Genomic DNA, 19,374 nt, shown 5'->3' with positions numbered 1-19,374 from the left:
CTTCCCAGAGTTGCCGTGCATTGGATGTCACCTCCAACCTCGTTCAAAATTGTCTCTTTGCCCTTGAAATAACCCTTTGCAAATCATGCCTGGTTTTCTGGTACAGGCCTGGGTCACCAGACTTGAATGCCACAGATCTAGCCTTCAGCAGATGATGTACCTCCTGGTTCAGTCTTTGTAGACACACACTCATCCACACAGGCTTTAATGAAGTCGGTAACAACTGCAGCATACTCATCCAGTTCTGTCCTTCCCTTGTACGTACCTCCTTGGTCCTCACTACTGGAGCTGCAGTCTTCAGTCACTGCCTATACTCAGGGAGTAGAAGCACAGCCAGGTGATAAAACTTTCCAAAGTGAGGGCGTGGAATAGCATGGTAAGCATTCTTGCTGGTGGTGTCACCAGCAATGGTCCAGTGTGTTGTTTCCAGTGATTTGTTAATAGTACAAGGTGTTCAAATATAATATTAAGTATAAATTTTATTTTAAGATTCTGAATTAAGTTTCTTTGTAATGACATACTATTTGCAAAAATTTCACTTGAAATTGTCATAAACATATCCTATGGTGATATTATTTTACAGATAGTCTTCACATTAATTACATTGCACATCAGGAGTAATGAAAACTGTACAGCGGACTACTTGGCCATCCATGATGTTGCTGCAAATCCTCATACACTTCTTGGAAAGTACTGTGGAAAGCTATCCGAGCCAGTCACTTTCACCTCAACTGGAAGGACACTTGTACTAGAATTGTCTCATTTAAAGTCAGATCTTGGATGGGGATTTTCAGCTGAATACAAATCTATTATAAGTAAGTATTTATAAACACAAAAGCTCCAGAAATCTTTCTCTTACATGAAATGTCACACATTTTAGCTTCCCGTTTTTAGATTTCTGAAGTGCCTTCAATACCATACAGCCCTCTTTGCTGCGGGAGAAGCTCCATTCATTGCAGGTTGATACTTCCATTGTATCCTGGATGATGAACTATCTGACGAGCAGACCACAGTATGTGCAGTTTCAGAGCTGTGCATCAGACATGGATACAAGCAGCACTGGGACTTCACAGGGGAATGTATTAGCTTCTTTCCTGTTTACCCTGTATACCCCAGACTTTAGCTACAACACTTAGTCATGTCACCTGTAGGAATTCTTTGATGGTTCATCAATAGTTGGGTGTGTAAAGAGAGGATGGAAGAACAAATACAGTGCCCTAGTGGAGGACTTTGTCAAATGGTGCAAGCTGAATCATCTGCAGCTGAACATCAGTAAGATAAAGGAAATGGTGATGGACTTTAGGAAGGCCAAATCTGTACTGCTCCCTGTTACTATTGATGGTGAGGATGTAAATGTAGTGAGGACCAACAAGTACCTGGTGGTGCACCTAGATGACAGACTTGAGTGGAGCAGCAACACAGGGGATACGTACAAGAAGGGCCAGACTTGCCTTTGCTTCCTGAGGAGACTGAGGTCCTTTGGAGTAAGCAGGCCTTTTCTTTACATTCTACCAGTCAATTGTCGACAGCACAATTTTGTTTGTGGTGGTATGCTAGGCAATGGCATCAACACGGGTGATGCCAACAGGCTCAATATACTGATTAGAAAGGCTGGCTCTGTTATAGGAGTCAAACTGGACATATTGGAAACTGTGGTAGAACGAAGGACCCTGTGAAAAATCCTGGCAATTCTGGACAATGTTTCTCACCCTCTGCATGCCACCCTGGCTGAACAGAAGAGCACTTTCAGTAATAGACTAAGACAACTGCGCTGCTCCAAAGGCCATTCTTACCCTCAGACATTAGTCTCTATAATGAGTCAACCTAAAGCCAAGGAAGAGATGACCCCCCCTCCCCCCCCTGTTTGACTGTTATTAACCTCTGTTTACCACACCCTGTTTTCACGGACACCCTGTGCAATACTACCATCACTTCTTACCTGGATGGTGTGAATGTGCACCCATTACTGTATATTATGGTAATTCTTGCACCATCATCTAATCAGTGTGAACTTGGAATTCTTGTAAATCTTTTAATCTTTGACTTGCAACTCTTGTACATTTCATTTTTAAGGTAAATTTCTTTTTATTCTTTCTTCCCTTCTAATATTTGTATATCTATGCACTTTGTACATAGCCAGTAACTGGGTGTCTGACCAGCAGAGAAAGACGAATCCGTTGGAGTCTGGTGGTACCAAACTAAAGATGTTTATTAGTAAACTACACAATACAATATCAAAAATGCAAATATACATATAAAACGAGTTAGCAGTAATAAACCTAAAAGTGTAGGAATAATAATAATCAATAATAAATAAGCTCTGTCGATATCTAGGGGTAAATGAATTGTCATAGGAAAGTATAGAGTTCAGTTCAATGCTGAAATAGTTATTGAAATCGTTGGAGAGAGAGAGAGAGAGCGAGCAAGATGTAACAGCAACAGTTGCGGCAGGCAAACCTTTTTGTGACCTTTCTTAATTCGTCGTATCGTTGTGGCCATTCAGTTATGACCCCTCTGGTCTTCAGCTAGACCGTTCTTCTGTGGTGGACTCGGCACTCTGGCATGAGTGGACACACACACGAGCCCCCACCGGCCCTGCTGTAACACTGTGAGCTTAACTGACCGATCTCCTGATTCAGTCTCCGAAACTCCCACCTTTCCTGTGGGTTCCCAGCACTCAGTCAGGGTCCGGCCTCAGTCCCTTTTCCGATACCTCTTAACACAACCTCTGCAGTCTCAGTCTCAGGACCGAAGTCTAACACCTTCCTTAAAATCAATGACTGTCCAGCCCCAGTATCTCTCCAGATCCGCACTGGAACTGGGGTTTCTCCTTCCTTCACAGACACTGTCCTTTCCGAGATAAACTTCTCACGTCCCTCTTGTGCTCTATCTAACTTTGCCTTCCCCATCGATCTGTTGACCGACTCAATGCAACCAGTCAGGACTGCTGTTTTCCCTTTTCCTGTCTCCTTCTTTGGAGCAAAGCACTTAGATGCTATATGACCAGCTTTCCCACAATTATAACACGTAAAGCTAGGAACCTTCCTGCCAGCCTGTTTTTCCTCCTCCTTACTTTTTCCACACTGGCCACACCTTCTGGTTGAGTCAGTTACTATTGAGAGTTTCACTTTATTATGTTATTTGCAGATCTTTGAATTCTAAAAATGAAACTGGATCTTTTAGACACAAGAACTATAAAGAAATCATTGAAGAATTTTACAAGTACTGTTCAATTCTTATTTGGAAAATCTAATGAGGGAAGAGTTTTATTACTTTTTAAAATAGCTTTCATTAAACTGCATTCAAATTTACAATTCAAGTAATTTGGTAAAAAAAAAAGTGTTAGAAGAAGAAGAATAGCCCTTAACTCGGCAATGGAGTTATCGGGGCACCGTCATGACGGTGTTTCCGTAGCAAGCTATTCTTGTTTTTACAAGACCAAGTTGCTAGCTTGACACTTGGATTCAAACTCGGGAACCTTCGCTCCAGAGTCCGGTGCTGATATTATTGTGCCACCAAGCGGGACTGAAAGTGTTAGAGGAGGAAGGGAAATGAAGGCGAGAAATAACACAGACAGGTTCTCAGATGTGGTTATCTATGATTGACACAACTGAAGCAGCAAGACTATTTGAGGTGGCAACTTTTAAAGATTGGAGTCTAGACTGGAGTCACAACTGATGAATGTCCTGGATCCACAGTGCCCTGATACGTGGAAATTTGGAAATTAGATCCGTTGCCTCCTTACCTGGTTTCTGTGAATTCTTCAACCACTGAAGCTGTGCATTGCTATAATGGATTTCCCCTGATGAACTAGCAATGACAAGGGCACAAGTAACCATTATCTTTGAGGAGTATGGCCAGTACACTTGCAGTATTTTTTTTAGACAATCATTTCAGAAGGAGAGAAGAGATGTAAAAGTATTTGATATTTGCATTCTTTGTAGATTCCTTGCCTTGGGTGCAACTTGTCCTAGAGACATGGTCTACAAGTGGGGGGAGCTCTACATCAGTTGGTCTCCAAACACAAGAGAGCCCCTTCCACCTATGGATAGACAGTTATCAATTATGTCACATTTTGGGATGTAAGAGGAATAAACTATTTAACAAGGTAGATTTATGTCATGGTTACTTTAGTGAGTGGTAATAAATAAGAATAGGTCAGAATGTTGAAGTTGAAGGAAGTACAATTCAGAAGTGATTTTTGGGTGTAGACTTTCATACATCTCATGATTCTTATTCCTAATTTGCTCCATATTTTGGAGCATGTTACTTCTGGAGATTAACTACACCCCATCTTCTGCCATGGCGCCTGGCTTAGGTAAGAATGGCCTTCTGGTCCCACTAGAATAAAGGACTTATATATTATTGTATTTCCTCCATTAGGATCCCTCAGTCTCTGAGCTTGTTCTTCCCTCAAAAGGTGTTATTCAGAAAAAAAACATGTTTGCTCTGCTGTATTCAGTTCATGAATAAAACAGCTCAAGAGAAATGTACAGGCCCAGACTAGCTCCCCTGTTTGGAACCCAGAATATCCATGTTATTACTAGTGAGTTAAATATTCAAAACAGCTCATTAAAATGAATGGAGTGATTATGATGCATGAATGTATGGAATACAGCAGAGTCAAACTTGTGTAATAAATTTGTCGTAATAATTTCCCCACGCATTCCGTGCTCCACACAACTCATTGATCCAATAACATGACTACCTTTCGATGGATGACAGTAAAACAGAATCTTATGAAATTGAGGTACACTATAGCAGAAGAGCTTATGGAGAATCATTGATAAGATTCTTGTCCTTCCAGCTGGGTATAAGTATCAATTTTATCAGTCATTTCAATTCCATTTTCATCAGGAATTATGCCTGGGCATGTCTAGTCCAGTGGTATTTATATCCCCATCATCCATCCCACCTGATTGGTTAGTCCTCATCCAAGCAGACCTCTGCAATCTCACCTTGTTTACAACTGAATTCCAATTCTTACGTAGGGCAAGACCTTCATCTTTGTTAAAATCCTTTCCCTATAATTTTATTTCAACGGCTTCCTTTATCAGGCAGTCCTAAAAGCCATTGGCATAGCACAGTAGATTTGTGCCAAAGTCAATCCTATGTCCATTGCAAATTTTATGTTCTGCTACTGCCAATTTCTCCAGGTAACCCAAATGGATACAACTCTTGTGCCCCTTGATATTGAGAGTTGATGACAGTTAACAATTACAGCACGGAAACAGGCCATCTTGGCCCTTCTAGTCCGTAATTCTGATGAAAAATGATGAATGGTTATCTAAAGGAGTTAAAGTGTCTTCATGCTGTCATGTTACAATGGAGATCTTAGTGAAAGAGTCAGAAAGAAAATATCAAGGGGATAGGCAAGAGATTCTCCAGACATTTGCAGTGCAGGGAAGGCAGAAGGAATGCATACCTGCAAAACCATATTCCAGAGTACAGCTCCTACAACCCAGGTGCATTGTCAGTCAAGGTGTAGAGATGAAATGCATGATCAAGTTTCAGTAAGATTATATTGAAATGCTCTATCTTACCGATTCTGTTATTATTCACAGCTTCTGTCATGTTTATAGTGGCTTCGGGTCAACAGCGAACATATTTTGTAATGGTCTGTCTCATAACCAACATTGCCTTGTCATAGAAAACAAAACAGAGCCTATCACACTACTATCCCATGAGCAAACTATCAATCAGAAATCAAACTTAGCAAACTGCTGATGTTATAAAGCATGCACTTCTATTCTCTCTTTCCTTCTGAATGTAGCAGGTGAGATAAAAATTTGAATGCATGTAAAACTCTTGAAAATCTTCAGTTGTAGGTTTTTGTTTCAGTTTTGTTATTTCTTGCTGCTTTTGAAGTCCTTGCATTTAACTTGGTTAGATTTGATCACAATTTCTGCCAGCTGTAACTTGGCAGAAAGTTAAGTGCTGTCTATATATATTGCAGAGGTGTGAACATGCATTGTGACAACCAGTATTTAAAAGAAAAGTAATTCTAGTAAATGTCTTTCAGATTTTGGCAATCACTTTTCCTTTCATCTATACTCCAATTTGGTTCTTGGACTATTTAGAATATTAAGTTTATATTTTCCTTTCTTTTTGCAGATAAGCACCCTCCTAAAGTTATGACCTACAGCAAGGGGAGTTACCCAAATACTTTAGCATTAGTGCTAACTTCTTCAGTCCTTTATTTCTGTGTTTTCTACTACTTATAGAATCTGGAAATTATAAATCCATGTGTTTTGTACAATGATTTACTAAAATTAAAGCATTTAATTACTATTTATTACTATTGCTGTTAGAATGAACAAGCACATTACTTTTTAACATGGCAATTAATTAATTGAATCAACAAGAAAAAACTTGAAATTGATAAATATGGAACAAATATTTTTGTGGTGTATTTGCTTAATTAATTGTTTAATCCTGGAGCCAAATGTATTATAATATGTTCTTGTTTTCATTCACTTCTGTTCTCCTTAACTGAAATAGTTAAAGATACAACACATTTTTGTTAAAAGAAAGCCCAAAATCAAGCATCCAGTATCCATTTGTAGGGTACTGATTGGCTTACCTAGGGATTAGGAACTCTGCTAGGAAGTATGCATACAGGAGTGGCTAGAAAGGGGAAAAGCTATGTCCTTTTCCAACTTAAGCCATCCGCAGTACCTGAAAGGGAACCTCACATCTAAACAATCAAGCTCTGAGGAAACACACATCAGCTAAGTATGGAACTAAGAGAATCTGGAGCCTTGATAACCATCTTAACCTTGATGTAGTCAATTGCCACCATGTTCACTCCTGACTATCACCAATCCTTTCCCATAAAATTCCTTCCTACCAGTTGATACCAACCTTCTCAACCAGGGACTGCAGATTAGAATTTGGTCACTCATAGCCTTGACTTTCCTTCATAACTCTAGTCCTGATGACTGGCTTCAACCCAACTCATGATGCACAAAGTTCACAGCAATATTAGCAACACCATGAGTTTGCATTCTTCTGAAGCAATTTCAATTTTAAGGTGATCCAATAATAAATGTCAGGAGATCCAGGGGTTCACTGTGCTTTCCAGGTGACTGACATCTGATTTTCCAACCTAAATACATAGCAGTCAAAAAATAAAATAACTTCTAAGGGGGAAAAAATGGTCAATGATCAATTTTCCCAAGAGGCTTTCACTCCAAACTGAATATAGTGATTGACTCCAAGGATTTTGCTGTTTTGCATCAAATCAGTAATTCTCCATTTGCTAATATGTAATTAACCTACTTTCATTGTTTAATTCTTGCTCTGCTGATAAAGCTATTGTAATATTTATGTGAAATTACTTCATTAAAAATGCTAGTTTAATAGTTTAGGACCAAGCATATTTGTCTTCAAAATACAAAAGAAAATTGAAAATAACATACTCTATCCCACTAAGTTAATCCACAATACATATAGATATGCAACGAAGCTGATCCAGCTGCAAGCATCAAACCAAGGTACTAAATTGTTTAAATCCCAAGTTTCAGATACAAATCTCATGCATAATTCTCAATTACAATGTAGTTGATGTAGCCAACCAGATGTAGTTTATGATCCATAAAGGTCATTCTAATTTACATAATACTTAAGTATATGCACCTAATTTGGATATGATATGCTTAATAAGATGTATAGCATATAGGCTCACAGATAAGTTTCTGAAGTATCAATTGACTGATGAAAATGAAAGAAAGATGTTCAATTGCAGCCGTCCTGCTGGAATACACTGGTCTCAAACTGATATTCCACTATGCAGACCAGTGAAATTAGAACTCGTTGAAGTGAAGACTCAAACTTGGCACCACAGGACAAAAGACTGAATAGACTGGGCACAACAAGAATGTAGAAGTACAGTAATTAGTAGTAAGGGAGGGAGACAGCCATTAATGTGAGACCTTTGTTGTGTGTTACCTCATTGTTGACCAGGGTAAGGAAGAGCATGGACATTCTACTAGAAGAGCAAGTAGAACTCTTGGCCTATTTCAGAACAAGTAGTACAGTAAATTCAGTTGGGATTCTGCCTAGGGTGAGGGCTTTGGAACTACTGACAAAGTTAAAAGGCTGATCCACAAAGCTTTTAGATTACTTCCAGAGCCTTGTGATGCTGAGAAAACATTATTTGACTATTTGATGAGAGGTACAGTCAGCAAGAGGGACTTCAGATTTCTGAGACATTGGAACCAGTTCTACAGTTGTAGGGTTGTGCTTGCAAGTTGCATCTCAAAGATCAGGCCTATTATCCTCAAGGGCATGTCTGCTCTTGAGTATCTTAACCTAATTGAGCATGAAATGGCATACTGAAAAAACAATGTACAATTAGGTAGCATCAGAAAAATAAAAGGCCTAAGTAGATTTGGAATGAGTCAACACCAATCCCTTCAATCCACTGGAAGGCCATGTAAACCAATGTTTGTGATCTCTCCCAGGCCATCATCCCAACACTAAGGCATTCATTTAGTTGCATTAGGAAGGTTACATCATTTATGTGTCCACACTGAATTCCCAAGTAGATTCTCTATCCTGATTTTACACACAAGTCATAGAGCAATGCAGCACAGACACTGGCCCTTTGGTTGAGCCAGTCTGTGCCTATAACCCCAGCTAGTCCCAACTTTCTGTATTTCGTTCATATTCCTCTTAGCAACACCCCTCCACATGCTTGTAATTTAAATTGATACCATTGTGTGAGAGAGATTACCAACCAGAAGAAAGGATTCAGGGATATGTTCAAAGCATCAATAAAATGCAGCATCTCCATTGACTCTGGGGATTCTTTAGCTCCAAATAACTTAAAGGAGGAGATTCAGGATGGTATTGGGAACATAAAGGTCATGCATGAGAGCACACTGATTCCCTATGTCATCACTAAAATAGTGCATCACCTTACAAACCACTCGGCAACCCCATCAGGCACTTCATTCCCCATCTGTGAAGAGTCTGCTATTCCCATTTTGATGCATCAGCCACATTAAGAGTGGAAGGAGGTCATCCTTGAACCCATTTATTATTATAAAATGGTTATATACCTCAATTGCATTGTCATCAATCATGTGGAGTAGAATGGCAGCTTGCGTTTTTTCCAATTTATTTTCTGCTCGGATCACCGATAAATAAATTTCAAAACACTGTTTACATTTTTGTCCAGTTTTCAGCTACGTTCCCAGTCAGCTGAAGCGTTGATGAGGGTTGCAAAACTTCAATTTTTAAAGCTGTTAGCAAACAATGAAAAAGTTCATGCTCTCTTTTTCTTTTCCGATTATCTTCGCTTCTCCCCTGTTAGTGAAGCATATTATTCACCTAGACCAACTTCTGACACCATGTTGTGTCTTTATACATACCGATGGTTACTCATAAAGAAACATATTCTGGAAGAACATAACTAGAACTTTTATTTACAACAAGCAAACCATATTTTTACACAGCCAAGTTCTGGATCATTCTGACATTTCTGCACGTGCTCAGAACTCTGTCCAGTCACATTCTGACACATGACACATGATATCACCAGGACTGGGAATTAAACATACAAGGGTATTCGACAATTAGGAGAGACAGGCAAGAAGGAAAAGGAGGTGGGGTGGCTATGTTAATAAAGCAAGAAATCACTGCAATAAAGCGAAATAATATTGGCTCAAAGGATCAGGATAACGAAACAATTTGGGTAGAAATAAGAAATAGTAAAGGGAAAAAAGCAGTGGTGGGAGTAGTCTATAGGCCTCCAAACAGCTGTAACTCAGTTGGTTGGAGCATAAATCAGGAAATAGTTGGGGCTTGTAATAAGGGAACAGCTATAATTATGGGGGATTTTAACTTTCATATTGACTGGATTAATCAAGTCGGATATGTTAGCCTTGAAGAAGAGTTTATTGAGTGTATTCGGGATGGGTTCCTTGAACAATACATTACTGAACCGATAAGGGGGCAAGCAGTCTTAGATCTGGTCCTGTGTAATGAGACAGGACTAATAAAAAGTGTCCTAGTAAAGGATCCCCTTGGAATGAGTGACCATAACATGGTCGAATTCTATATTCAATTAGAGGATGAGAGGGTTGGATCTCAAACAAGTGTACTGAGCTTAAATAAAGGAGACTATGATGGTATGAGAGCGGAATTGCTTAAGATGGATTGAGAAAATAGATTAAAGGGTAAATCGGTACTTGATCGGTGATGTATATTTAAGGAGTTATTTTACAACTATCAAGAAAAATATACTCCACTGAAAAAAAAGGGTGTAAAAGAAAAAATAGTTATCCGTGGCTAAGTAAAGAAATAAAGCAAAGTATACGACTAAAAAGAAAGTTATATAAGGTAGCTAAATCTAGTGGGAAGATTGAAGATCGAGAAGCTTTTAAAGATCAGCAGCAAATAACAAAAAGATTGATTAAGAAGGGGAAGATAGATTATGAAAGTAAATTGGCGAAAAACATAAAAGAAAAAGGGTGGCTAAAGTAAATGTTGGTCCCCTAGAAGATGAGACCGGGAAATTAATGGTAGGGGACATGGAGATGGCGGAAACACTGAACAAATATTTTGTATCAGTTTTTACAGTAGAGGACACTCAAAATATCCCAACTCTGGATAAACAGGGGGCTCTAGAGGGAGAGAAGCTAACTAAGATTCAAATCACCAAGGAAATGGTACTTGATAAATTAATGGGACTGAAGGTGGATAAATCCTAGGGTCTTAAGGGAAGTGGCGGTCGGGATTGTGGATGCATTAGTGATAATTTTTCAAAACTCACCGGACTCGGCAATGGTCCCGACAGATTGGAAAAATGCTAATGTAATTCCTTTATTTAAAAAGGGCAATAGACAGAAGGCTGGGAATTATAGGCCAGTTAGCCTAACATCTGTGGTTGGCAAAATGTTGGAATCAATAATTAAGGAAACAGTAACAGGGCATTTGGATAAACATAGCTTAATAGGACAAAGTCAGCATGGCTTTATAAAAGGGAAGTCATGTTTGACAAATTTGTTGGAGTTCTTTGAGGACATAACATATAGGGTAGATAAAGGGGAACCAGTGGATGTGGTGTATTTGGACTTCCAAAAGGCATTTGACAAGGTGCTACACCAAAGATTATTACTTAAAGTAAAAAATCATGGGATTGGGGATAATATTCTGGCATGGGTGGAAGATTGGCTTTCTAACAGAAAACAGAGAGTTGGGATAAATGGTTTATTCTCAGACTGGCAGTTGGTGACCAGTGGTGTTCCGCAGGGGTCGGTGTTGGGACCCCAACTCTTTACAATCTATATTAATGATTTGGAGAAAGGGACTAAGTGCAACGTAACGAAGTTTGCTGATGACACAAAGATGGGAGGGAGTGTAATGAGTGCGGAAGACATTGAAACCCTGCAGGGGGACATAAATAGGCTGAGAGATTGGGCAGACATTTGGCAGATGAAATATAATACTGACAAGTGTGAGGTCTTGCACTTTGGCAGGAAAAATAATAGAGCAAGTTATTATCTAAATGGAGAGAAACTGGAAAGTGCTTCTGTGTAAAGGGATCTGGGGGTCCTGGTGCAGGAAACACAAAAAGTTAGTATGCAAGTATAGCAGGTGGTCAAGAAGGCCAATGGAATGCTGGCTTTTATTGCTAGGGGGATGGAGTATAAGAACAGGGAGGTCTTACTGCAGTTGTACCGGGTATTGGTGAGACCACACCTGGAATACTGCGTGCAGTTCTGGTGTCCATATTTAAGAAAGGACATACTGGCTCTCGAGGCAGTGCAGAGAAGGTTCACTAGGTTAATTCCAGGGATGGGTGGGTTGATGTATGACGAGAGGTTGAGTAGATTGGGACTCTACTCATTGGAGTTCTGAAGAATGAGAGGCGATCTTATTGAAACATATAAGATTGTGAAGGGGCTTGATCGGGTGGATGCGGGGAGAATGTTCCCAATGATGGGTGAAACTAGGACTAGGGGGCATAATCTTAAAATAAGGGAATGCCGTTCCAGGACTGAGATGAGGAGAAATTTCTTCACTCAGAGGGTAGTGGGGCTGTGGAACTTACTGCCCCAGAGAGCTGTGGAAGCTACTACACTCAATAAATTCAAAATGGAGATAGACATTTTCCTGAATAAAAATGGCATTAAGGGATACGGTGAGCGAGTAGGTAAGTGGACATGAGGCTAGGTTTAGATCAGCCATGTGATCTCCTGGACCCGTTTTCGATAGCCTGGATGGGTCGGAGAGGAATTTTCCAGATTTTTTCTCCTCAATTGTCAAATCGTTTTTTTTCCCCCAGGTGATCACATGGGTTTGGGCGGGATGAATAGTAAAATAAAATGGGCGGCATGGTGCCCTGTTGGTTGGCCTTGTGGGATTCAGTGAAAACTAGAGTTAAGATTGAATCAGCCATGATCTTGTTGAATGGCGGAGCAGGCTTGAGGGGCCGATTGGCCTACTCCTCCTGCTCCTATGTTCTTATGTTCTAACAATCATATTCAACACTAATGTTCAAAAAACATATACCATACTATCCATTAAAGAAATGAAAAAGAACATTTACTTTCATAAACTTATTATTCATGAGAACATATTAATAAATTCTTTTCAATTTGTGGGCATTATATTTAGCATATTTGCATACATGAACTTAACAAATATCTACACATACAGTATCAGATTAAGTATAACTCAGCTAGTACAGACCCAGGAGTCTACATAAACCCTTGAGTTACTCTGAAGATGCTGACACTTCCTTAGCTGGAGCATTCTTCCTGGGCAGCCAAATGAGTATATTTTCCCTTGTTACTCCAGTCATTGTTATGGTTTCCACTGGCATCTCCAAATAGTGTGTTTTTCCTTTCATCTACCTTTCCAACCTTGACCATTGTTGTTCTCTTCTCCTCTTTCTCCAATGTCTTAAATGTCAGTTTGACTTGTTGTAGGCTCACTGAACTGACCACACTATCTCCACTTCTATAACCTCAAATGGATTTGGCTCTGGTTTAAGTACCAAATTGTCTTCATAGTACTATTTATTCTTCCTACGACTTATCCAATTCTTACCACATTTGATACATGCTGTTCCCAATTTGCAAATGCGCTGAGTCTCATGGACATAACCACCCCTGTGGAATGTATATTGGCTTGCATTCAGCTCTGTGCTTTGTTCCATCACCACCTTTCACTGGTGACTACTGCTGAGACTAAAAAGGAGCCTATAGCTCCTGAACGTGATGGTTATTTTTGGCCCACTGGCATTCCACACAAGCTGCAGTCCAATCACACACATCCTTTATAAGGCCATGCCTCACCAACTTTAGCGCAACCATTTTCTGTGAGGCCTTCTGACCCAGATGCAAGAGGCCATGTATGGAGTTGAAAACAGTCCATCTCCAATTTTCAGTCACTATGGGGCGAGGGCGACTGTTTGAGACATTGCACAGGAGAGAAACCCCCAGCTTCCCCAAACTTAATGTCAGCTAACCGCAGGCCCATGACTGCTGTTTGGTAAACCTAGACCTCTGGGTCAGTTGCCAAGCCAGCATAGTCAATCCCTATGTGGATGGCCTCAATGGCCAGCTGTGTGAAGCGATCAGCCACAAAATTAGTTTGTGTGTGTGTACACACACACACACACACACACACACACACACACACACACACACACACACACACACACACACACATATATATATAATTGATGTTGTATATCAACTGTGATCTCTGAAATGTAGGCCAGGTGGCATTGTTGCTGTGCAGACCAAAGGTCTGATACTTTGGCCATCCTGTGCACGAAGGGTTTGTGGTCAATGAATGCGGTGAAATGGTGACCCTCTAGAATACAACAAAAATGGCGAAGAGCCAGATAGAAATCGAGAAGATCATTGTCAAGCGTGCTGTGCTTCCCTTTGGAGGGACGGAGCTGCTGGCTGAGGAAGGTGAGCAGCTGTCACACGCCTCTGACCAGTCTGAGGTGGCAGTAGTAATGGCTATGGGTGCATTGGGGAGCGGGTGCACCAGTAGGGTTGCATTGGAAGAACTTGTTTGGTATCATCAAATGCCCTGGTTATGTCCGCTGACCAGTGAAGTCTTTAAGCGCACAATACAGGTAGGGCATAAGTTCACAGCTCACGGAATGAAGTGTTGATAGAAATTCACCATGACTAAAAATTTTAGTAGTGCTGGTTGGAAGGATATCCATAATAGCAGCTACTTTGGGAGGAATTCTGCTTCATTAGAGATGCAATGGTTGATCTGAACTAGCATTTCGCAGGGTTAATGATTGTCCCGTGTTGGCTTAAGCGCTCGAAGTGTGCAGAGATGAGATATGTATTCAGATTTGGATGCACTAGCGACAAGTATGCCATCCAGGTAAACAACAAAAAATATCAAAGTCTTCTAGTACAGAGCCCATCGGTCATTGCTGTATGTTTCCAGCATTTTCTGTTTTTATTTCGGATTTCGACTTTTTGCATTGTTTTTCTTTCACTGTTGTAGAGTAAAACTTCCAATTAATGTGAAATGTACATTTCAAATGCCATTATCTTTCATAATAGAAATAAGTGAACTGAAATGTCTTTAAACTTTCTCGTTTACTGCAAAGAAAAAGATTATTTATTTTGTTGGATAGTGAGTGGCTGACAAAAGCAGTGAGGGAAGGCGGGAAGAGTTCGGCAGGTGCGCGCTCGCTGAGAGCGCATGCGCAGAACCCCGGGTGGTTTGGAACATGCGCTCGTGCACCGGAAGCTCACCTCACGAGGGAAGAAGTTGGCCGACGGCGACGCGCTTCTCTGCGAGTCTGGTGTGGCAAAGAAAGTTCTGGAATTGGTGAAGTGTGAGGTAACGCGGTCGAAACCGCAGCCCGGCCGTGGCCCAGGTCGCTGCTGCTGGCAGAAGGAAGGCTTCCTCGGTCACCAGACGCCATTGCACTCCCGAACTCCTGCGGCAGGCGCTTCAGTGTGTTTGCGGCTGTGGGTCGAGAGCACTGGAGCTTACCGGGGTGTCCGTAGGGCCAGGGGTGGGTGTGTGGGCTTACCAGCGAACTTATGCAAACTAATTGGCACACATCTCATTCCGCTTGACCAGCTCCGCAAACCTCACCACCACCCCGAGCTCAAGCTTGGGCAGTCCAATGGTTCCCGCACCCCAACTGGTACCATATGCCCATCAGCTCCCTAGTTTGGTTCTACCTCTCATCCACCAGCCTCTATTCTCCTTGCACACTATGACGACTAATTTTGATGTGGGAACAGGTCATGCTGGCAGTCTTTTCTCTCGATGGGGCGTCTTGACTTTAACCTTTTTGCCTCCATGGATGCTGCTTGACTAAAGTTGGTTCGATATTCTATTTTGTTCCGGAGTTTAGCATTTGCCTTTCTGCCCTGGCCGTCGCTGAGTAATTTTAATGCCCAGGCTCTTGGCACGTTGACCATGGGACACTTTTTATTAGCGTTGTAATTTCACAAGTGAAATGGCCGAGCTTTGAATGGCGTCCTGAGGTGTAGTATCCCAGTGCCAGGCCAGTGAGGTTTACTTTGACCAGGTGTGGGCTGGTTGGGCTGCCCTGTTACACCACTGAGCTCCAGTGGATTTGCCCCGCTCCCGCCAGGCTTATTTTACACAGGCCATACCCACTCCCTGTGTGCCGATGTGGTACTAACTCGGATGGATGTTTCTGTTGGGGAACATGGCCAGATGTTGAGATGAAACTGTTGGAAGTTTGGACTGAATGGGCATAACTTCCTGGCTGTGTTGTGTGGACAACCTTCCCCCAATTCCCAAATCTTACTGAGAAGGTCTTTGCAAGGAGAACGATGTGTTTGTGCTCGCTTTGGATCAGTTTTGTCCATTAATGGTTGAGCATGTTTGAAGTTTGGTTTGTTTGAAAATAACGTTCCATATGAAATAGACCATAAATATCTCACCTCTTGGTGTTTTTCTTCATATTCACGGTGCAGCTAGCTTCACAAGATGAACTTCATCCCTGGAGTAAATTTGGTCTTCTGTCTAAGTGCTTTGTGGAGCAGTGCTAAGGTGGTAAGAAGAAAATGTTATTAATATTATTAAAGATCATTCTAATAATTTAATATCTCTGTAACCTGCTGTTATTTTAATGCAGGGAGAACAATTGTCGAAACCCTCATTTCAAGGTTTGTTTCTAATGCAGAATTTCAAGATCAGGTATTTTCAAATATGAAGGTATAACACAATGTGTGCTTTATGAAAAATAAAAGCAAAAACATGATTTCTCATTTTTAGTTCTGCCTTTTAATTGAAAGTAATTGTCATATGTGTTCAGTTTTCTAGTTGTGATGTAAATTAAAATAATTACCTGTTTAATAACATTGCAAAGATTATAGGATCAGAATCTGTAATAATTTGTGGTTAAGTTATTTTGTCCTAGCAAAATTGTCACTTTTACAAAATGTAGACTTGAATAATACTGTGCTTCAGTAAAATTAAATGGTAAGCAAAAATTATCAATTTCTCAAACTTGTAGAAGTACAGATTGGCCCCCGTTTTTCGAATGCTCGCTGTTACGAAAGACCTACATTAGTACCTGTTTTTGCTAACCAAAGAGGATTTTCGCTTTTACGAAAAAAAGACGCCCGCTTTATACATGTGTTTACCCTGAGAAAGACCACCATGACCGTGAAGCCTTGTGTGGGCAGTTGTGTGCACATGCGTGTATGTGCCCATTTTTTTTTTCTCCCAAATCAATTTTCACTCGCTGTCTTACCAATCTTGATGATAGAAACTTACACTGTACATACAATATTTCTACTTTATATAGGCTGTATATATTATCATATCAGACAGACAGAAATACTTTATTGATCCCGAGGGAAATTGGGTTTCGTTACAGTCGCACCAACCAAGAATGGTGAAGAAATATAGCAATATAAAACCATAAATAATTAAATTAAATAAATCATTCCTGCTTTTACTATATATTCATGTTATTTTAGGTTTTATTTGTTATTTGGTTTGATTTGGTAAGTTTTTTTTGGGTCTGGGAACGCTCAAAAACTTCCCCCTTATAAATTAATGGTAATTGCTTCTTCGCTTTACGACATTTCGGCTTACAAACAGGTTCATACGAATGCTGTACCTTCAGATAGCGGGGGAAACCTGTACAGTGAAGCTTTAATGTGTAAAGCTAAACATAACATACCTAGGTTGGATTTTGTAGTTTGTAACATCAATATTTTGAGGAATATTTGTTTCAGAAAGGTGAACAAGTGGCAATATGAGAATTTGAACTTAGTTAATTTCAATACAGAATAGTACTGGATTTAAATCCTTAACAAATCCAGTTATTGTTAGAAACCCAATCACTAATGTTATCTATCAATTGTTTCTTTTGTTCCATCCTGAAATGTTAATGACCATATTTTGGGTTCTTTGTTTCCCTCTGCCAGAGCAACCTCATGCCTTTTAGTCCTCCTGATTTCGCTTTCAAGTGTTGTCTTGCATTTCTTGTACTTGAGAACCTCATTTGCTCCTTTCTACCTATACCTGCTATGTAGCTCCTTATCTGGGGCCTCAATATCTCTCTAAACCTGTTACACAAAAGCATGCAGAGCAAACTTTGTCTTCTCAATTTCCATTTCACTTGAGAAGGCCTCCCACTTACTAAGTACCCTTTGCCAGAAAATAACCTGTCCCAGTCTGCACTTAACAGATCCTTTCTAATGCCATCAAAATGAGCCTTTCTCTGATTTAAAATCTCCACTCGAGCACCGGATCTATCCTTCTCCATAATTATATTGAAACTAAGGGAATTATGATCTCTAGATCCTTAGGGTGCCCCTACATATATCTCTCTCACCTGTCCTGTCTCATTCTCCACTAGGAGATCCAGTACCTCACTCTCTCCAGTTGGAACCTCTATATATAGATCAAGGAAACTTTCTTGAACACATTTGACAAACTGTCCCATTAGCATTTTTACATTATGAGTGTCCCAATTAACATTTAGAAAGTTAAAAGGACCTACTGTTACAGCCCTGGTCTTTTTGTATCTATCAGCTATCTCTCCATAAACTTGCTCCTCTAAATCACACAGACTATCAGATGCTGTGTCATATAATCCCATGAATATGGTCATCCCTTTCTTATTCCTCACATACCCTCATTAGATGGGCCCTCTAATCTGTCCTCCCTAAGCACTGCTGTGACATTTTCCTTGATGAGTAGTGCCACTCCTTCCTGTTTAATCCCTCCCACCCCATCATGTCTAAAACAACAGAACCCTGGAGTATCTTCTCACAGAACAACTCTGCACAGTGAACTAACCCTTTCCATTCCCACTTCCATTCTCTACCTTGCTAGCCATGTCTCCCCTTACCTCAGCAAGGCTTAGAGAGATTCTAATGAAGTCTTTGAAATCCAACCTGCTGCCAGATTTATCTTTAACAATCCTGGACACCCACAAGGCTCCAATCATTCACCAATTCTCTTCCCCAGCTCAAACTTGTAGCATTCTTTTCCATAACCTATAGAATTTCTAACTTGAAACTAAAATTAATAAAAACTTCATTGTATTGTTTAAAGTTTATTGATTTTAAAAGTTGGATGGTTGTCTACAATCAGCTCAGCTGTGATCTTGTATCAGAGCTAGCTGCAGAGATCAGTCAGCTATTTTGAATGTTTGTATGCTTGCTCGGCTTTAAACAAGGTTCAAAAAGGCAACAGCTGACCACACTTTCACAGGTACTTTGGAAAACAGGTACTTACACTTTGGAAAACACAAGGTCTTATAACAAAAACACAGAGGATCTGTCAAGGGGCATGCTTATTACTTGTAAGGAAATGACCACCTGCACTCCTCAGAATGGATGGTGGCAGCAAGTTTTCAGGCAATTCTTTGGCTTATATCTGTTGGGAGTCAGGTCCTCCACCTAGCAGCTGCGGTACATTTATTTAAAGCTACACAATGTATCACCCTGCCCTTAGTTACATTGATCAATGATCAGAACATAATATGCCTCCTGCCATGTAAACACTTAGCATATAAACAAAGCATTTTGGGATTGTACAGGTTATATTTTGTCACATTACAAGATTAAATACATAAAGAAATCTCAGTTTTGAATGTATTTCCGCATTTCCTTGTTTTTGTCATTACATAACACCATAATTTCATAAGCTTTTGTTTTAGAATATAGTAATCACTGATTGCAGACATTCATATAATGATAGTCTCAGAACTTTAGTCAAGTAAAATCCTTTTTCCTCGTTCACACCAGCAGCTACCCATTTTTAAATATCCTCTCTAGTCTTACTCTACGAAAAATCACAAGAGGATGATTGCCAATATTATATTACCAATAATCATTCCATAATATAGGGCAGGAGTCCAGCTTCCTCCCA

At 40.2% G+C, this 19,374-nt stretch overlaps 2 protein-coding genes across 11 annotated transcripts in view; both read left to right on the top strand.

Moving 5' to 3' along the window:
• Positions 1–6,106, top strand: part of LOC132397536 (embryonic protein UVS.2-like) — a 39,811-nt gene extending 33,705 nt beyond the window's left edge. The window contains exons 5-6 of the mRNA XM_059976365.1: positions 584–815; positions 5,565–6,106. Of these exons, the coding sequence (XP_059832348.1) occupies positions 584–815; positions 5,565–5,650 (318 nt within the window). The 3' untranslated portion in view covers positions 5,651–6,106. The remainder of the gene's footprint in view (positions 1–583; positions 816–5,564) is intronic.
• Positions 6,107–14,712: 8,606 nt separating this feature from the next.
• The window catches only part of LOC132397109 (low choriolytic enzyme-like), a 95,933-nt gene continuing 91,271 nt past the window's right edge, over positions 14,713–19,374 (top strand). For 2 of the 10 annotated variants that reach the window (XM_059975420.1, XM_059975413.1), the window contains exons 1-3: positions 14,713–14,838; positions 15,957–16,035; positions 16,118–16,148. In XM_059975420.1, the coding sequence (XP_059831403.1) occupies positions 15,970–16,035; positions 16,118–16,148 (97 nt within the window). In that variant the 5' untranslated portion in view covers positions 14,713–14,838; positions 15,957–15,969. Of the gene's footprint in view, positions 16,036–16,117; positions 16,180–19,374 lie in introns of all 10 variants that reach the window. The other 8 variants (XM_059975417.1, XM_059975412.1, XM_059975415.1 and 5 more) reach the window with 7 other exon arrangements.

Source organism: Hypanus sabinus, chromosome 7 (genome assembly GCF_030144855.1).
Source record: "Hypanus sabinus isolate sHypSab1 chromosome 7, sHypSab1.hap1, whole genome shotgun sequence".
Classification (NCBI taxonomy): Eukaryota; Metazoa; Chordata; class Chondrichthyes; order Myliobatiformes; family Dasyatidae; genus Hypanus; species Hypanus sabinus.
This window is presented reverse-complemented; position numbering and strand designations above follow the sequence as displayed.